We start from the raw sequence: 17743 nt of genomic DNA on the forward strand, positions 1-17743 counted from the left end.
TTTTTTTTTCTTTTTCTTTTTTTTTTTTTTTTTGTTTTTGTTTTTGTTTTTCGAGACAAGGTTTTGCTGTAGCTTTAGAGCCTGGCCTGGAACTAGCTCTTGTAGACAAGGCTGGCCTCGAACTCACACAGATCCGCCTGCCTCTGCCTCCCGAGTGCCGGGATTAAAGGTGTGCGCCACCACTGCCTGGCTCTTTTTGTTTTGTTTTGGTTTTTCGAGTCAGGGTTTTCCTGTGTAACAGCCCTAGCTGTCCTGGAACTAGCTTTTTTAGACCAGGCTAGCCTCGAACTCACAGGGATTCACCTGCCTCTGTACAGTCTTTTCTTGTGTGGGAGGGGTGGATGGAACCTGCAGCCCTTCACATAAAGAAGAGCAAACAATATATCAACTCATTAAATGACCCCCTACCATATGCTTGTTCAAACCCAGGTCTTCTTCAATGAAACCAAGAAGAAAACTTGAAACCAAGATTATGCAAACAGCAGTTCCTAGGCTTTGAGCTACTCATTTGAGTAGACAAAATATCAGCTAAATTGTGGTTTTTCTGTCAGTACTTTACTTACATGAAATAATGTGAAACACGGAACACTTTTGATTTTAAGTTAGACAACCAAGAGGATTTTTTGAAGGATTATCTGACATCATCATCACACAGCTATTAAGCATAGTGTGGGCAGAACCTATACCCCGGCAGGACTTTTTTTTTTTTTTTATTTTCGAGACATGGTTTTCCGTAGCTTTTTTCGTTCCTGTCCTGGAACTAGCTCTTGTAGACCAGGCTGGCCTCAAACTCAAAGAGATCCGCCTGCCTCTGCCTCCCGAGTGCTGGGATTAAAGGCGTGTGCCACCACCGCCCGGCTATTTTCATTTTTTTTACATGTTGATATCCAGTTATGCCAGCACCACTTGTTAAATATGCTTTCTTTTTTTCATTTGATATTTTTTGCTTCTTTATCAAATATCAGGTGTTTGAAGATGTGTGGATTGGTATTTGGGTCTTCTATTCAGTTCCATTGGTCTTCCTGTCTGTTCTTATGCCAAGACTCACTTTCTTAAATAGTCCAGAATTCCATTCCAGGATATAGTGCCAAACACAATGGCTGAGTCTTTCTTCCTCAGTTAACCTAATTAAGATTAATTGGGCCAAGCTCTGGTCATGCATCCCTGCACTCAAAAGGCAAAGGCAGGTGGACCTCTAGGAGGCCAACCTGGTCTACAGACTGAGTTCCAGGACAGCCAAGCTACAAAGAGAAACCCTGTCTCAAAAAAACAAAACAAATCCTGGCGGTGGTGGTGCAAGCCTTTAATCCCAGCACTCGGGAGGCAGAGGCAGGCAGATCTCTGGGAGTTCGAGACCAGCCTGGTCTACAAGAGCTAGTTCCAGGACAGGCTCCAAAAGCTACAGAGAAACCCTGTCTCAAAAAAAAAAAAAGGTTAATTAATTAATATTTTTTAAATTTTTTTAATGATATTTATCTTTATTTTATATGCATTGGTGTGAAGGTGTCAGATCCCCTGGACCTGGATTTTCAGACAGTTGTGAGCTGCCATGTGGGTGCTGGGAATTGAACCTGGGTCCTCTGGAAGAGCAGTCAGTGTTCTTAACCACTGAGTCATTTCTCCAGCCCCCTTAATTAATTAATCTAACTAACTGGTTTAAGACAGAGTAACTGCATTCTAGCATACAAAAATATAATGTCAAATGTCAGAATTACAATTAAATAGAAAAAAGGATGAAGTGATCGTGGCACACGCCTTTAATCCCAGCACTAGGGAGGCAGAGGCAGGCAGATCTCTGTGAGTTCTAGGCCAGCCTGGTCTACAAAAGCTAGTTCCAGGACAGGCTCCTAAGCTACAGAGAAACCCTGTCTCAAAAAAAATTCCCAGTCCTTGGGAGGCAGAAGCAGGCAGATCTTTGTGAGTTTGAGGCCAGCTTGGTCTATACAGTGAGTTCCAGGTCAGCCATGGTTACACATGAAACCCTGTCTCGGGGGCGGGGTGAGGAAGGAAAGAATAAATTGTAGCAAAGAGTGTTTCTGAAGTATATCTCAATTTGTGTCAGAGCCAAAATATGAGTTTTTAATAACTGTTTGTTTCATTTTTGAGAAATCATGTGATATAGCCCAGACTAGCCCAAACTACATTTAGTAACCCCTTCCTCTATTTCTTTTGTTGTTTGTTTTTGTGAGACAGTTTCTCTGTATAGTTCTGACTGTCTTGGAACTCGATCTGTAGACCAAGCTGGCCTCAAACTCACAGAGATCAGCCTGCCTCTGCCTCCCAAGTGCTGGGTTTAAAAGTGTGTGCCACCATCACCCTGACCTTCCTCTACCACTTAAGTGTGGGGTTTATAGGCATATGCTACCATACCTGGTTTATGAGCTACTAGGAATCAAACTCATGGGTTCCTAATTGTACACAGTCTACCAAATGAGCTACATTCCTAATTGGAAAATAATCTATGTATTATTATAATGGTCTGTCCTGTCCCTTTAAGAAACAAGCCCTGCCCCACCCCAGTCCACCACCACAGCTGAGGCAGGGGGATCTTCTGCTTCTGGCCTGAGTTCTTTCCCTTTCCACCTCTCTCCTAAAATGGTAGCTGCTGCAGAGGCTCCTCTCCTCCACCGCCCCCCCCCCTTCTCTCTCTCTCTCTCTCTCTCTCTCTCTCTCTCTCTCTCTCTCTCTCTTGCTCTCTTGCTCTCTGCCTCTCTCTGCTCTTCCCCCTTCCATAACCCACTAAATAAATATCCATCTTCACTGCCTACTGGCTTGGTATCTCATCTGCCACACAGCCAGCCATGGTCTTGGACCCACTGCCTGCTGCAGCCACTCACGGAACTACATCCCTGCCCGGGGACTGGCTACCTTCCTGGCCCACCGTATCTCTGTCTCTCACCCACCATGTGGCTCCTACTTAGGGCTGCTGGCCCTCATGGCCCACTGCCGCCACTTGGGGACCTGCAGCATTTCTGCCACTGCACCCCTTGAGGAACAGTGCCATTTTCACTTAAACCATAACAATTATTGGGCTGTGTTTTGAAATAAGGTCTCCCTATATAAACGAGGCTGGTCTTGAACTCACAGAGATCTGCTTTCTCGGGCTCTCCTCTCCTGGGATTAAAGGTATACACTCTACCACACATGCTGTAAGATTTATTTTGATTTTATGTGTATGGGTGTTCTGCCTGCCTGGATGTCTGTGTATCACATGCTTGCACTACCTGAGGAGGCCAGAAGACTCCTCAGACTGGAGTCACAGACAGTTATTAGCCATCTTGTGGGTGCTGGGGACCTTCTGTATACAGAAGACCTGGGTCTTCTGTATAAACAATTAGTGCTCTTAACTGCTGAACCATGTCTCCAGCCACAGAAAAACGAATCTTGAGTGACACCAGACTCTGCTGCATACCAACAGACTGAAAACACACAGTCCTCTTTAAGCCTCTCTCTTAGCTAGTGTTGTTCCTAGGATTTGAGCACAGAGACCTACTGCAGTAGTGGAAAGTTGCATTGTGTGGTGTGACATGGCTGCTGTACCATAAGCATGGTTTTACATGCAAACTCTGCAACCCGAAGTCCCCAGGAAAGAGCTACACCTATGTTACCTGCAAACTCCGTGACCCGAAGTCCCCAGGAAAGAGCTACACCTATGTTAAAGAGTCTACAGAGCTGATAGCCTGTTTAGCATATCAGGGGTTGTGGAGCACTGGGAAGAAATTATTGAGTGCTAACTTAGTCCCCTACAGAGCCACTTATTGCCTCCCTCTGTGTTTGACCTTTTGACTCTCAGGAAAGTGCAGATAGACCCTGGCTTTCCCCAACCTAACAACCATCAGGTTGCATTTGAGGCCTGGAACAGATACTTCTTTGCTTCAACTGTTACCCACCTCCAGGATGCTTCCACCAAGATATTTGAAAATAAAATGTCCTGGCTTATAGTTTCCTTTATTCTATTACTATAAAAGCCTCATGAGACTGCTATTATGTGGAAACTCAGTGCTTGGGGTTACCTGAACGTGTGTTTCCGGTCTTTGGTCACTCATATTTGACTCTGGAATAAACTCTTATTCTCTTTGAGGTGAAAGCTGTGCTTTTTGCTGTCATAGCGGAAATACCAGTCCCACCATTTAAAGTGTGACCTACAATAACTAGAATTTCAGGCAAAAACCTGAGCTCCAGTAGTCTTAAGTTCTGCTATACATCCTGATACACCAATTAAAAATAAGATAAATGATACTGAGAAAGGGGGTTTTACCAATGTGCGCATTGGGAATAATAGCAGAGGAGGGCCCAGTGACCCCATATCCATCCGTGTGTAGGGTACTGACATTAGCTCTAGGTTTAAGGAAAGGAAGAATGGGGGAGGGGCCGAGCAAAAGGTTTGTGCAGTCTTGGTCAAGGCATGGAGGTTGGCTGTTTTCTCAGGTATGGTTCTACAAGCGGCTATAAAGAAGTCCTTGTTGCTTGGGAGGACAAGCTGGTTCTTGGAGATGATTACTGTTTTGCCAGAGGGCAGCCTTGCCATTATACATACATAATTGCCTTCATTTGGGTTTGCCCCTAGAGGCTCTGCTTTTCCTGTATTTCAGGATGACTTCAGGTTTTCAATTGAGAGTCTTATTGGCCTTTGGGCAGAGGAGTATCTTGACCAGGACACTGTAAAAAGCTGAGCCCTAGTTTCTCTTATCTTTGTGCCTTCAGCCTTGAAGAGTGACACATGGTAGGTATCAGTGGTTTTTGTTTCTTTGTATTTTTTAGTTTGTTTTGTTGTTTTCGTTTCTTTTCTTTACTTTTTTTTTTTTTTTTTTTTTCTCGAGACAGGGTTTCTTTGTAGCTTTTGGAGCCTGTCCCGGAACTAGCTCTTGTAGACCAGGCTGGCCTCGAACTCAGAGATCCGCCTGCCTCTGCCTCCGAGTGCTGGGATTAAAGGCGTGCGCCACCACTGCCCGGCTGTTTTGTTGTTTTTGGTTTTTCAAGACATGGTTTCTTTATGTGGCTTTGGCTGTCCTGGAACTCACGCTGTCGACCAGGCTGGCCCGAACTCACAGAGATCCACCAGCCTCTGTCTCCCGAGTGCTGGGATTTAAGACGTGCAATGCTAGCACCTGGCTATATCAGTGGTTTTTAAACAGACTGAGTGGTTAACAAAACTGTATGCAGAGACACGTGACTCAAAATAAAACAGATGAGAGTGACGACAGAGGCAGGCTCTTACCCTACTCTTAGTCGTGTGCTTCAGAGAGGAGTCAGTGCTTTTCGGTAAACACAGGTTTCTAAGTGTGCACTATAGCTTTCTGAGTTGCAGTTCCTAATGCTAGATCTCACACCTGGGACCAATGGCTAATTGAGGTGCCTTTTAACTTATCAAATCGAACCTGACTACCAGGTTCTCCCAGCATCCCTCAGTTCCTTACCTATTACTGGGTATGACTGCCATATCTTACCCCCTACCCTAAATTTCTCCAGCCCAGAGGCTGGGCTGCTTTCCCCCAGCTGCCCTTTAATCCAACCATTTTGGTAACCCACCCTTCTTCCTCTACCCGTCTCCCCACCTCCTCACGTGACCTGACAGAGGTTCCTGTTCACTCTGAACTCCCCTGGGTCTCCTGTCTCTGGCTGTGTTCTCCCTCCTATCTGCAATAAACCTTCTCTTTGGCTACACCTAGGACAATCCAATGTCTTCTCCTTTTCATTTCTTTTTCTCATTCACCTGGGACCCCAACAAAGTGTTTGTGCTTCTGCCTTCTGCCGTCTCAGAACTTTAACTGATCGACACTAAGGACTAGAGCTCCAAATTTAAGGGAATAATAATACTTTTTGTTCGTTTGTTTCCTTTTCTGAGTCAGGGTTGATCTGTGTAGCCCCGGCTGTCCTGGAAGTCACTCTGTAGACCAGGCTGGCCTGAATCTCACAGAGATCAGCCTGCCTCTGCCTCCCAAGTGCTGGGATTAAAGGCGTGCACCACCCCTGCCCTACCAATACATTTAATACATTGTAAGTATTATTATTATTCCCAGCTGGGCAGCGGTGGTAACACAAGCCTTAATCCCAGTACTTACATAGGCCCTCTTAATATGCCCTCTCATTTATTTCTTTCTTTTTGAGACAGACTCTCATGTCACCTAGATTGGCATTGAATTCATGCTTGAATAACCTGCTGAAGATTGGGATAACAGGCATTTACCACCACACCAACTCCCTTTTGAGACAGTCTCAGGCTGGCCTTGAACACCATAAGTACCTCAAACTCCTGATCGTCTTGCCTCTGCCTTCTGAGTGCTGGGATTATAGTATTATGGGATTGTACCATTATGCTAGGCTAACACTCTACCAACTGAACTACAGTCCTTTAAAAAAATTACTGCAGGTTCACAGAAAAATTGTGGTGGTGCATGCCTTTAATCACAGCACCCAGGAGGTAGAGGCAGGAGGATCTCTGTGAGTTCAAGGCCAGTCTTGTCTATGGGGTGAGTTCCAAGATAGCCAGAGCTACACAGTGAAACAATCCTGGCTCAAAACTGTACACATAATCTTCTCACTCCACACTCTCTGTTTTCAGCATTGGCTGCTTGAGGCTTGTAGAACATCATGAGGAGAGTTGTGAACTCATGGCTCTAGGTATTTTTGGAATTTTCTGTGATGCCCTCCCTACCCCTTTTGAATTACTGGGCTGTGGTTTCTTCCCTTAAAAACCCCTTCTCCTGGTCACTCGGGGTCGAACTCCTCCCCTGCGTGGGTTACAAGTCTCGGCCCCAGTGCACTGGTACCTGTCAAATAAACCTCCCGTGACTGCAGCAAGGTCAGTCTCTTGTGAGTTACTGGGGAGGGGGGTCGTGTTATCCTGAGACTTGAGTGAGAGTCTCCCCACATCGGGGGTCTTTCAACAAATGAGGCTTTGAAGGGAGGGAGAGTCTTCAAATCCAGAGGACAAAGAGTTCTTAGAGGTTTCCTAAAGGGGTGGATTGAGAAAATAAAGTTACTTGTAACTTAGTGTGCATGGTCCCTGGGATGGAGGAGGAAGGCCAACACTAGGAAGCAAAGTTACAATTCAAAGTTATTTAGGTTTTGGTCTCAGGGGGAGAACTCAGCTTGTTTGCAGCTAGCTGTAAGGGGGACCCATAGAATTCTGTGAAAGCCTTAAGGCTGCAGCACAAGAGGATAAGGAGAGAGAGAGAGAGATTATGAGAATTTGGGGGTGAGGTGGGGGAAGGCCTGACTTTAGGGAGAGAACAGCAGCTGGAAGATCTGTAACTCAACAGTTCCCAGTCCAGATTTGCTATCTATCTATTATCTATCTATTATCTATCTATCTATCTATCTATCTATCTATCTATCTATCTATCTATCTATTTATCTATCATCCATTCATCTATCCATCTCTCATCCATCTATTTATCTATCATCCATTCATCTATCATTTATCATCCATTCATCTATCCATCTATCTATCATCCATCTATTTATCATCCATTCATCTATCTATCTATCTATCTATCTATCTATCTATCTATCTATCTATCTATCTATCTCTATATCATGTATGTGTATATGTATGCGTGTATGTATGTTAGCTAGAAGCAGAACTGCAGACTAAAAGGTTAGTACATTTAGAGACTTTCCCAGAGCTATAGGCTTTGGTGGACTAGGTCTTTGTTTTAGTTTTGGCAGGTGGTGCTGTCTACTTGCTGAGTTTTATAGTCTGAATGGTACGTTCATCGTGAATTCAGTTGTGCTAAGGTCTGGGGCCCTGTCACAAGGATGGCCTCAAACTCTTGTTATTTATTGAAGATGATGACCTTGAACTCCTTCCTGGTCCTCTTGCTTCTCTTTCCTGAATGTTGAGATTACAGAAGGGAGCCACCTCGCCCGGCTTTTTCTGAGGCTAGAGTTGGAACTCAGGGTGTCAGGCCCTCCAAGTGAGCATTCTAACTGAACCACAGTCATTGACTCCCCCACCCCCACCCAGTGCTCTTACTGGAATCAAAGGTTCATTCTGCTCTCCTTTCAACCAATCCCCCCTCCAAGAGAGAGAAGTTAAGGGGAGAAAGTCCCTGGAGAAAATTTTTCTGTCTCAAATCTCTTGGGGTAAGAACTAGGGTGGGAAGGTCACCAAAAGGTCACAGTTTTACAGTGGGCAGGAAGTCCTGTCGAGGAGCAGTCTAATTAATTCTCCGGATACCTGCTGGTTTTGGAAAGTTTGGAAGTGGGATCTCCTGGTTTCAATGTCTGCATTTTGTCTTCAGCCAAATTCTTGAGAATTGAGAGGCCTAAGCTGTCCCGGGTGTCCTTTCTTAGAACACCACCTGAAAATCTGAAAGTGACAGGTCCTTAAAATAGCGGAAGGCCTGGCAAAAGTAAGCAGAAGTGAAATGTCCACGTGCTCTAATGCTGGAGTGCAAATCCATTGACTCTGCACACCAGGCAACCTGCCAGCCGAGAGCCGCCTTCACTCTCTGGCCCTGGAAGTTTAAACACATTCTTCAGTAAATTTGTTGACTTGGGTGGAGATGGAATCCAGGGCCTGGGTATGCTAGCTTAGCACAAACGAACAATAAACAGACAAACAGGGTGGGGATGTTAGATTTGAGACGTAGTTTCGTGGTGGGTTACTCTTCAGAGCCTCAAAAACACAAGAGCCCCCCCCCCCCAAAAAGTATGAAACACAAAGGAGGCTTTACTCCTGAAGCTAAACAAAGGGATAGGGGCTGGAGAGATGGCTCAGCGGTTAAGAGCATTGCCTGCTCTTCCAAAGGTCCTGAGTTCAATTCCAGCAACCACATGGTGGCTCACAACTATCTGTAATGAGGTCTGGTGCCTGCAGACATATACACAGACAAAATATTGTATAATAAATAAAGGGATAGGAATTTAAGAGGAGAGATAACGGAGTGGGGGAGTGGCGGGGGGGGGGGAGTTGAGCAAAAAGGAGGAAGCATCTTGAGCTAAGGTTTTCCTTTTTGTGGAGGAGGGGAGATTGGGTTTCGCTATGATACAATTAAAGGCCTGCACCACCACTCCTGGCAACCCGCCAGACTCCTCCTCCTTTTAGATTTGTTATACTTTATGTATCAATCTTCTGCCTGCGCGCATGTATGTGCACCATGCACCTGCTGAGTCTCCTGGAGCTGTACTTCTGAAAGGATGAATTCTGGTAATTAACACTACCTATATGTTAAAGAACCATCAAAAAGGAAACCCATCCGGCGTGGTGGCAGGTCTGTAAAATATGCACCCGGAAGGCAGAAAGAGAGAAAGGGAAGACTGCGTTAGATTGTAGGCCAGCCTCCTCCACAAAGGGAAAAGCAAGAGGATCTCAACTTCCTGAAAATGGCCCTCAGCGCCTGACAGGAAATGGCAGGCCCAGGCCAGAAGAACTAGCGCACGACCTCAGGTTTGGCGGCCGGAAGTGGCTGCAGCCCCGCCCCTCCCGGGCGTGCTGGCTCAGGAGTTCGCCTTCTGCGCAGGCGTGACTCGCTGACTCCGCCTCCTCGGTGCCGCGGTCGGAGCCATTTCTCCGCTGCTTCCATGCGGGGTGAGGTTCGTTCCTTCACCGTTTGTGTGGAAGCTTGGAGCTGCGAACTCGCCTGAAGAGGGTTGTGCTTTCGGGCACGGAGCCGTGGAGGAAGGTAAGGGAGCAGCGTGGCGGCCCCCAGGCGGGCTCGGGGCCGACGGCCGATGCTGGCCTGCTCGGCTCCACCGTGGCTTTGTTGTGCGGCGCTGGCGGGCGGGTGGGGGAGGGGCGGCGCGGCGGGTCCCCGGATACGGGCCGTGGGCTCGCCCGCCTTGGCGTACTCGCCGGCGACTCAGGCCCCAGGCCGCGGTCGGCCTCCTTCGGGTTGACCGTTCTCGAAGGCCGCGTCCTCCATTGGCCTGTCACGCGACGGGTGTCGGTGCCCAGAGTCGCCCGTCGTGATGGCGGCTCGACGCCACACGGCGCCTCGGGCCCTCGGGCCCCTCATCCGGGGCACTAGAGCCCCGGAGGGCCCGCCGCTTCGGCACACACGGGTGCCCTGCAGCTCCTCCTCTGCAGGGGTGGCCGAGCACGGGTGGGGCGGAACGAGGAGCTGCTGGTAGGAAAATGTCTGCATGATTAAGTGAGACCGTGCAACGGGATCGCCCTCCTCTAGATAACGGTGGCCGGGAACGGCGCCTCGGAGTCTGAGTCTGGCTTTGGGGTGCAGAATGTGTCATCTCCGATGATGCAGAGGCATTTGTGAAGCCTACAGCCATAGATTGACCGGGACGGGGGGAGGAGGGGATGGCGCGAGAGGCAGGTCTGGCCACGTGACCTGAGGGTGGCGAAGGAGATGGAAGAACTTGTTTTAGGGTAGAAGAATGAAAAAGAATTTCGGAATATCGCAGTTCTCAAAGTAGCGGTGGCAAGCGACAGGAGCTGGAGAGAAACGAGGACCATCGGAGACGTTCTGGAGCCAAAACAGGGTTGCGGAGCAGGCTTGCATCCGGGGTGATTGACATTTTGACATCCAACTAGGCTCTCGTCAGGGGAGAAGTTGTTTGTAGCTTTATGAGTCGGTAAAAGAAACTGTGGCTATTTCTGGGGAACCCATCACCTTCCCCCCTCTCGGAGACAGGGTTTCTCTGTAGTTTTGAAGCCTTCCTTGAACTTTGTAGCCCATTCTGGCCTCGAACTGTAAGTCCGCTTGTCTCTGCCTCCCGGAATTAAAGGTGTGCGACACCACCGCCCGGCAGACCCTTCACACTCATTTCTCACTTTGCTGTAAGTTCCCTCTGCTCAAAGTAATTAAAAGAAAACAGAACAGTACAGTATACAGTTTAAGGATTAGCTAGTTCCTTAATCCTCTAAGGATAATCTCAGCAGCCATTTAAGGATACAAAAGATAGCCATGGAAGATTTTTTTTTTTTGGTTTTTCGAGACAGAGTTTCTCTGGCTTTGGAGCCTGTCCTGGAACTAGCTCTTGTAGACCAGGCTGGTCTCGAACTCAACAGAGATCCGCCTGCCTCTGCCTCCCTAGTGCTGGGATTAAAGGCGTGCGCCAGCACCGCCCGGCTACCATGGAAGATCTTTGGGGATCGGATCAGAATGTCGAAATTGTGACACTGAATTACTTGGTGCCATTAATGTGGATGGGGATTTATTTATGGGTTTGGGATACGGTTTTTTTTGGAAAAATTCTTACTGAGATGCTAAGGTAGTGTTTTGATAGGAATGTTAATATTTTCCTTGGATAAAATTTGGAGTCTTGCATGCCTTCAATCGCACTCAGGAGGCAGAGACAAGCGGATCTCTTGAGTCTTGTATGTGGTTTGAGACAGGGTTTCTTTGTAACTTTGGAGTCTGTCCTGGAACTAACTCTTGTAGACCAGGCTACTCTCAAACTCACAGATAATCCGACTGCCTCTGCCTCCGGAATGCTGGGATTAAAGGTGTGCACCACCACTGCCCACCTCACAGTGCTTTCTTAGGCCTTTTTTATTTTTAAAATTTATTTACTTGTTTTTAGACAGGGTTTAATACCTGCCTGACCTTGAATTAAAGAGCTGCCTGTTTCTGCCACCTAAGTGTTGGGATTAAAGGCATGTGCTACCACCACCCAGTATACCTTTTATTTTTAAAGGGCATTAGTTTTGACATTACTGTCCAAAGGTATTAAGTGTTTTTGAGACAGGTCTCTACTACCTGTAAAATTTCTCTCTCTCTCTCTCTCTCTCTCTCTCTCTCTCTCTCTCTCTCTCTCTTTCTCTTTCTCTCTCTCTCTCTCTCTCTCTCTCTGTGTGTGTGTCTCGGCAAGGTTTTTCTTTATGGCCTTTCCTGTAGACCAGAGTAGCTTTTTAACTATAGGATATCACTGTACATCCATGGCTAGCCTTGACCTTTTTTTTTATTATTTTTTTTTTTTAGTTGTTGAAAAAAATCTCTGCCTCCTCTCCTTTCCTCCCCCTTACCTTAGCCTTGACCTTTATGTAGACCCTGCCAATTAAAGACTTATTTACTAGGCTCTTCTGAAGTGATCACAGGATCAAATTATAAGATTACAGTCTCAACACTTGGTAGATAGAGGTAGGAAGATAAGGCTACACAGGAAATGGTTCTGCAGCTTTTAGAGGATAATGAATTGGTCTCCTGTGAGGTAAGTGGTTGATAAAGCTGCTGTTCAAAGTCTTTGCCAGTTTGTAGGGGGTAATGGGGTCTAAGTATTCCTTCTGTGGTAAGCCTTACTTTGAATGGAAGGCCCTTACCTCTTAAAGCTTTATACCACTGCCTAGTCATACCATGGACCTTGGAGAGTGACTACTGTGTGGGTCTGGCTCTGTTTATTTTTCCTTTTTTTTAAAATATTTATTTATTATGTATACAATATTCTGTTTTGCATGTATGCCTGCAGGCCAGAAGAGGGCACCAGACCTCATTACAGATGGTTGTGAGCCACCATGTGGTTGCTGGGAATTGAACTCAGGACCTTTGGAAGAGCAGGCAATGCTCTTAACCTCTGAGCCATCTCTCCAGCCCTCCTTTTTTTTTTTTTTTTTTTTTTTTTTTTTTGGTTTTTCGAGACAGGGTTTCTCTGTGGTTTTGGAGCCTGTCCTGGAACTAGCTCTTGTAGACCAGGCTGGTCTCGAACTCACAGAGATCCGCCTGCCTCCCGAGTGCTGGGATTAAAGGCGTGCAGCCATCGCCCGGCCACACACCCCACCTTGGAAGTACTCTTCATTGTCTTAAATTTTCTGGAGTATGCCATTTGCTTTACCGGATGCTTGATCAAAGTTCAACTGACAACGAAATCAGATTCATACATTTATATTAAGGTCAAATTTGTTGGGTGTAGGTTTATTGTAGGTGCCTTGCAGCCTACTATAGTAATCAATCTCCCCTTCCCATTCTAAATTTGGTTTTGTTTTTTTTTTCTGTGCATGAGTATTTTGTTGGCATGTATGTAGATGTACCATTTGCTAGAAGAGGGCATTGGATCCCTTGAACTAGAGTTAAGAATGATTGTAAACCACCTTGTGTGGGAAATAAATCTGGGTCCTCTGTCGGAGGAAATAATGCTCTAAAACCACCTAAGTGTCTCTCCTGTTTGCCCGGGAGAGTTTTGTTTTGTATTTGGGCTTTTTTTTGTTTTGTTTTTTTGTTTTTCGTTTTTGGAGACAGAGTTTTTCTGTGGTTTTGGAGCCTGTCCTGGAACTAGCTCTTGTAGACCAGTTCTGGGATTAAAGGCCTGCGCCACCACCGCCCGGCTTGGGCTTTAGGGTGGCCTTTAACTCAGAACTGCCCACCTCTCCCCATTATTAATATGCCTTTAAGAAAAAAATCTTTGATTCATTTTTATGGGAGGTTAAACTTAGCTTAGGCTACATGTCAAATTGAAGGCTTAATTGACTTCATTAATGTATGTGTCCTGTACCTTCGGAATTGTTGGTTATTTTTGTAATTTTGTTTGGTTTTCTTTTTAGTTTGCTGAGTCTGCTGCATGCAACCTCAAGCAGGCCTTCATTCTTAGCCATCTTCACGTGAAGCTTACTAAGTGTTAAAATAATACGTGACCCACCACACCTTTAGTGTGCCTGCATGCGGTGCTGTTTCTTAGTCTGGTGAATTTGGGTTTCAGTTTAGGCTTTTACCATGAGTCACATGGAACTTTTACTTAGATTTTCTTTTTTAAAACAAAAAAGCTTTATTTTTAGCTGGGCAGTGGTGATGCACACCTTTAATTCCACCCAGCACTCAGGCAGGCAGATCTCTGGTGAGTCAAGGCCAGCCTGGTCTACAAGACAGCTAGGGCTGTTACACAGAGAAACCTGTCTCAAAAAAAAAAGTTGTTTTTACTTTGTGTATGAGTATTATGCGTGTTTGGATACCAGTTGGATATCAGGTACAGGCAGATGTCAGATCCCTTGAAACTGAAAGCCAAAGAAGATTGCCAGTCACCACATGGCATATAAGATACCTATTGTAGAGTGTAGGAGGCTGGATAAAATGCTTGCCAGGTCTGGATGGTGGTGGTGCGCACCTTTAATCCCAGCACTTGGAAGGCAGAGGCAGGAGGGTCTCTCTGACCGCAAGGCCAACTTGATCTACAAAATGAGTTCTAGGACAGCCAATGCTACAGAGAGAAACTTGTCTCTAAAAACAAAAAGTTTGAGGTTAAAAATTGGCCTACAGCAATAATTATTGGGTGTGTGTGTGTGTAACTCGCAGCTTGTGTTTTTTTTTTTAACCACATGCTATAGGCTTCCCAACATAAATAAATTTTCTTACCAGGTAAGTTCTAGTAGTATTGTGAATGAATATCTTATTCTTGAACTAGATTATAGTGGTTTTTGGGGTTTTGCTATCATAACATTTTAACTTGTTTTTTTTTAGGTGTGAAGAAGACACCTGAATCATGGGTGACATTAAAAATTTTCTGTATGCCTGGTGTGGCAAAAGGAAGATGACCCCTGCCTATGAAATTAGAGCAGTAGGAAACAAAAACAGACAGAAATTCATGTGTGAGGTACTAAAGAATACAATATATTTGTATGCTTTCATTTGTTAAAGGAATATTTGTTTGGAAAGGCTAAGCTGTTGCAGGTTAGGAAAAATTATTTTGACTTGACTGTTTACTAGAAAAATTCTGATGCTCCCAAAACAACTTCGATGCTTGTAAGTTCAGAAGATAAGTGCTTGTAGTCTTAATAACTTTATTTTTGTTTGAGAGGTACGGAACAGTTTACTTCTCGATCTCTGGCTGGCCTCTTAACTCTGTAGACAGGCTGGCTTCAGGCTCAACTGCCTCACAAGTGCTGTGATTAAAGGTGAACACGATACCTGGCTTCTCTAACTCTTTTAGAGAAGGAAAGTATTTAAAAGAAGAGAGCTTTTCTTTTAATTATTATAAAATCACTGTTACATGATTGTGTGTGCATACAGGCATATAAAAGTAAAACTTGTGAGGGTCTGTTTTTCTTTCTGTACAAGTCTTAAGGATCTAATTCAGGTCCTCACATTGGAGGCAAATGCCCTTGCTGAGTTATCTTGCTGTGTGGGGGGCACATTTTGATTGTGATGGGAATGGCACTAAGGCCTGACTAGGCAAAGCACTGTCCCATTGAGGTTATCAGCACTCAGGAGACAGAGACTAGGCAGGAGAAACTAAGAATTCGAGGCCTGCCCCTCTGGTCTACAGAGTGAATTCCAGGACAGCCAGGTCTACAGAGAAAAACCCTGTCTTGGAAAACGGAAAAGAAACCCAACCTTAAAATAGTTTATTGTGGGAATCTGAGCCACTTATATTGATACTATTGGATCAGCATATCAGTGAACAATACAATTCCATGTTTTTAGTAAAATTCAGTGTTGCATGGGTGTGCTAAAAGTATGCTTAAATGCATGTTTAAAGTAGCTAGCTGTTCATGTTTTATCTTGATGGGCCATTTAATGGATAACTATTTTTTTAAATTCTAGAATTACCAAGGTTTAATTCAACTTTTTTCCCCTTGAATCTTAAAGGTTCGAGTAGAAGGGTTTAATTATGCTGGTATGGGTAATTCCACCAATAAAAAAGATGCACAGAGCAATGCTGCCAGAGACTTTGTCAACTATTTGGTTCGAATAAATGAAGTAAAGAGTGAAGAAGTTCCAGCCGTTGGGGTAAGTATTTATTATGGCCAAGAACTTGAGCTGTCTTTATGTCTGCTTTCACATTTCTCTGGGTTCAAATTAACACAAGACAGATTTACAGGTGAGTGGACATTGTAGGGCTATCATATGAGTATAGTGATTATGCAAAAATGCAGTAAGTTTTAGAAACTTTAACACATGTTGAGATTTGTTCTATCTGAAATGGTGTAGAACTGATACATACTCATTAGAAACCATACCTTGAATTGTGAATTTTTGGCATTTATCCATGCAGGCAGTAAACAGTTGTTGGACACATGGCCAGTCAGATATGCCCCCAGAAGAGTATAAACAGCCAGTACTTTACAGCTTATGTGTTACTAAGGTACAATGCTTAGTAGGATGGGTATAAGAAGTTAGTGTTTGTTTCAAAAACTTGGTATTTTCAGAATAGGTGTTTTATTGGGCAATAGCACCATCGAGGCTTTGAGTGCTCTCATAGGTGGTGTATCTAGGTGCCAGTCTCTCATACCCCTCCCCTTTAGTTTTTTTCAAGACAGGGTCTATATAGCTCTTTGCCTGGGTCTCCAGACTTGGGACATGAGGTCCAGCAGGCTGTATTGTGCCCCCCCCCCCTTTTTTTTGCGCTTTGTTTTGCTTTTCAGGGCAGGGTTTTTTTTTTTTTTTTGTATGGCCCAGTCCATCCTAGAGCCAGACTGGCCTCAAACTCAGAGGTTCACCTCTACCCTGAGTGTTGGGATTAACCACCATTGTCAGAGTTATTGTGCTTTTTAGTTTTTAAATATTTTAAGGGTAGGGCTGGAGAGGTGGCTCAGTGGTTAAGAACATTGCCTGCTCTTCCAAAGGTCCTGAGTTCAATTCCCAGCAACCACATAGTGGCTCACAACCATCTGAAATGAGGTCTGATGCCCTCTTCTGGCCTGCAGACAGACTATTGTATACATAATAAATAAATAAATATTTTTAAAAAATATTTTAAGGGTATTTATGTTTGGCTTAAGTGTGCATGCCTAGTGCCCACATGTCAGAAGACATCAGATCTGGAACAAGAGTTATATATGCAGATACTAGGAACAAAGTCCTGGTCCTCTGCATGAGCAGCAGGTTCTCTTAACCATTGAACTACCTCTCTGGCCCCTATATTGTTCTCTAATGAACTGTGGTATCTTTGTATAGAATAAGTTTCAGAAGTTTGTCGTGTACCTAGTTTACGAGTTATCTCCCTTAATATGTTTGCAAATTTTGCTCATGAAGCTAAATTTTCAGACTTAACGTTAAAAGCATTTTGAAAACTTCTCAGACAGGGTCTTAAATATCCTAGATATGTAACCAAGGTTGACTTGGTTGACGTTAGTAGTTCTGCCTCTACTTTTTGTATGTGGTGGGTGGTTTTGAGACATAATAGCACTGGCTGTCTTGGAACTAACTAGCTCTTGTAGACCAAACTGGCCTCGAACTCACAGAGATCCACTTGCTTCTCTGTCTATCGAGCACTGGGAATAAAGGCATGCACCATCACCGCCTGGCTCTGCCTCTACTTTTTTTTTTTTAATTTTATGATTTATTTAACTTTATTTTATGTGAATCGGTGTGAAGGTGTCAGATCCCTTGGGACTGGATTTTCAGGCAGTTGTAAGCTGCCATGTGGTTGTTGGGAATTGAAGCTCAGTCCTCTAGAAGAATAATTAGAGTTCTTAACCACTGAGCCATCTCTCCAGCCCTCTGCCCCTACTTTTAATCCCCCTGCTTCCACCCCTCCAAATGCTGAGATTACAGGCATACGCCATAGTACCTGGTTCGCAGACAATAGTGCTTTAAGTAAAGAAATGCAGCCAGGCATTCTAGACTAGCAAGTGTCTTTACTTAAATTTGTTTCATTGACCCCCCCCCCAATACTATTGTGTAGTTGGGTTTGGTTGTGTTTTTTTTTTTTTAATATTTGAGGAAAGGTCTTAGTACGTAGTCCTTTCTAGCCTGTTTTACTATATTACTATATAGACCAGACTGGCCTTGAACTCAAAGATCTGCCTCCCACTATCTCCAAAGTGCTGGAAATTAAACAGCTTCTAATAGTATTAAGAAAACTATTTCTCAGTTAAAAAATGAAAACAAGCTGGACTCGATGGTTCAAGTCT

General features: G+C 44.7%; 1 protein-coding gene across 3 annotated transcripts in view; it reads left to right on the forward strand.

The window, feature by feature from the left end:
• The first annotated feature begins 9482 nt into the window (after positions 1 to 9482).
• The window catches only part of Dhx9 (DExH-box helicase 9), a 35613-nt gene continuing 27352 nt past the window's right edge, over positions 9483 to 17743 (forward strand). For all 3 annotated transcript variants that reach the window (XM_050135339.1, XM_050135342.1, XM_050135340.1), the window contains exons 1-3: positions 9483 to 9629; positions 14349 to 14481; positions 15477 to 15617. In XM_050135339.1, coding sequence (XP_049991296.1) covers positions 14371 to 14481; positions 15477 to 15617 — 252 coding nt within the window. In that variant the 5' untranslated portion in view covers positions 9483 to 9629; positions 14349 to 14370. The remainder of the gene's footprint in view (positions 9630 to 14348; positions 14482 to 15476; positions 15618 to 17743) is intronic.

The sequence above is a fragment of the Alexandromys fortis genome, unplaced genomic scaffold (assembly GCF_014885135.2).
Source record: "Alexandromys fortis isolate MF-2015 unplaced genomic scaffold, M_Fortis_MF-2015_v1.1 scaffold_21, whole genome shotgun sequence".
In the NCBI taxonomy this organism is placed as follows: Eukaryota; Metazoa; Chordata; class Mammalia; order Rodentia; family Cricetidae; genus Alexandromys; species Alexandromys fortis.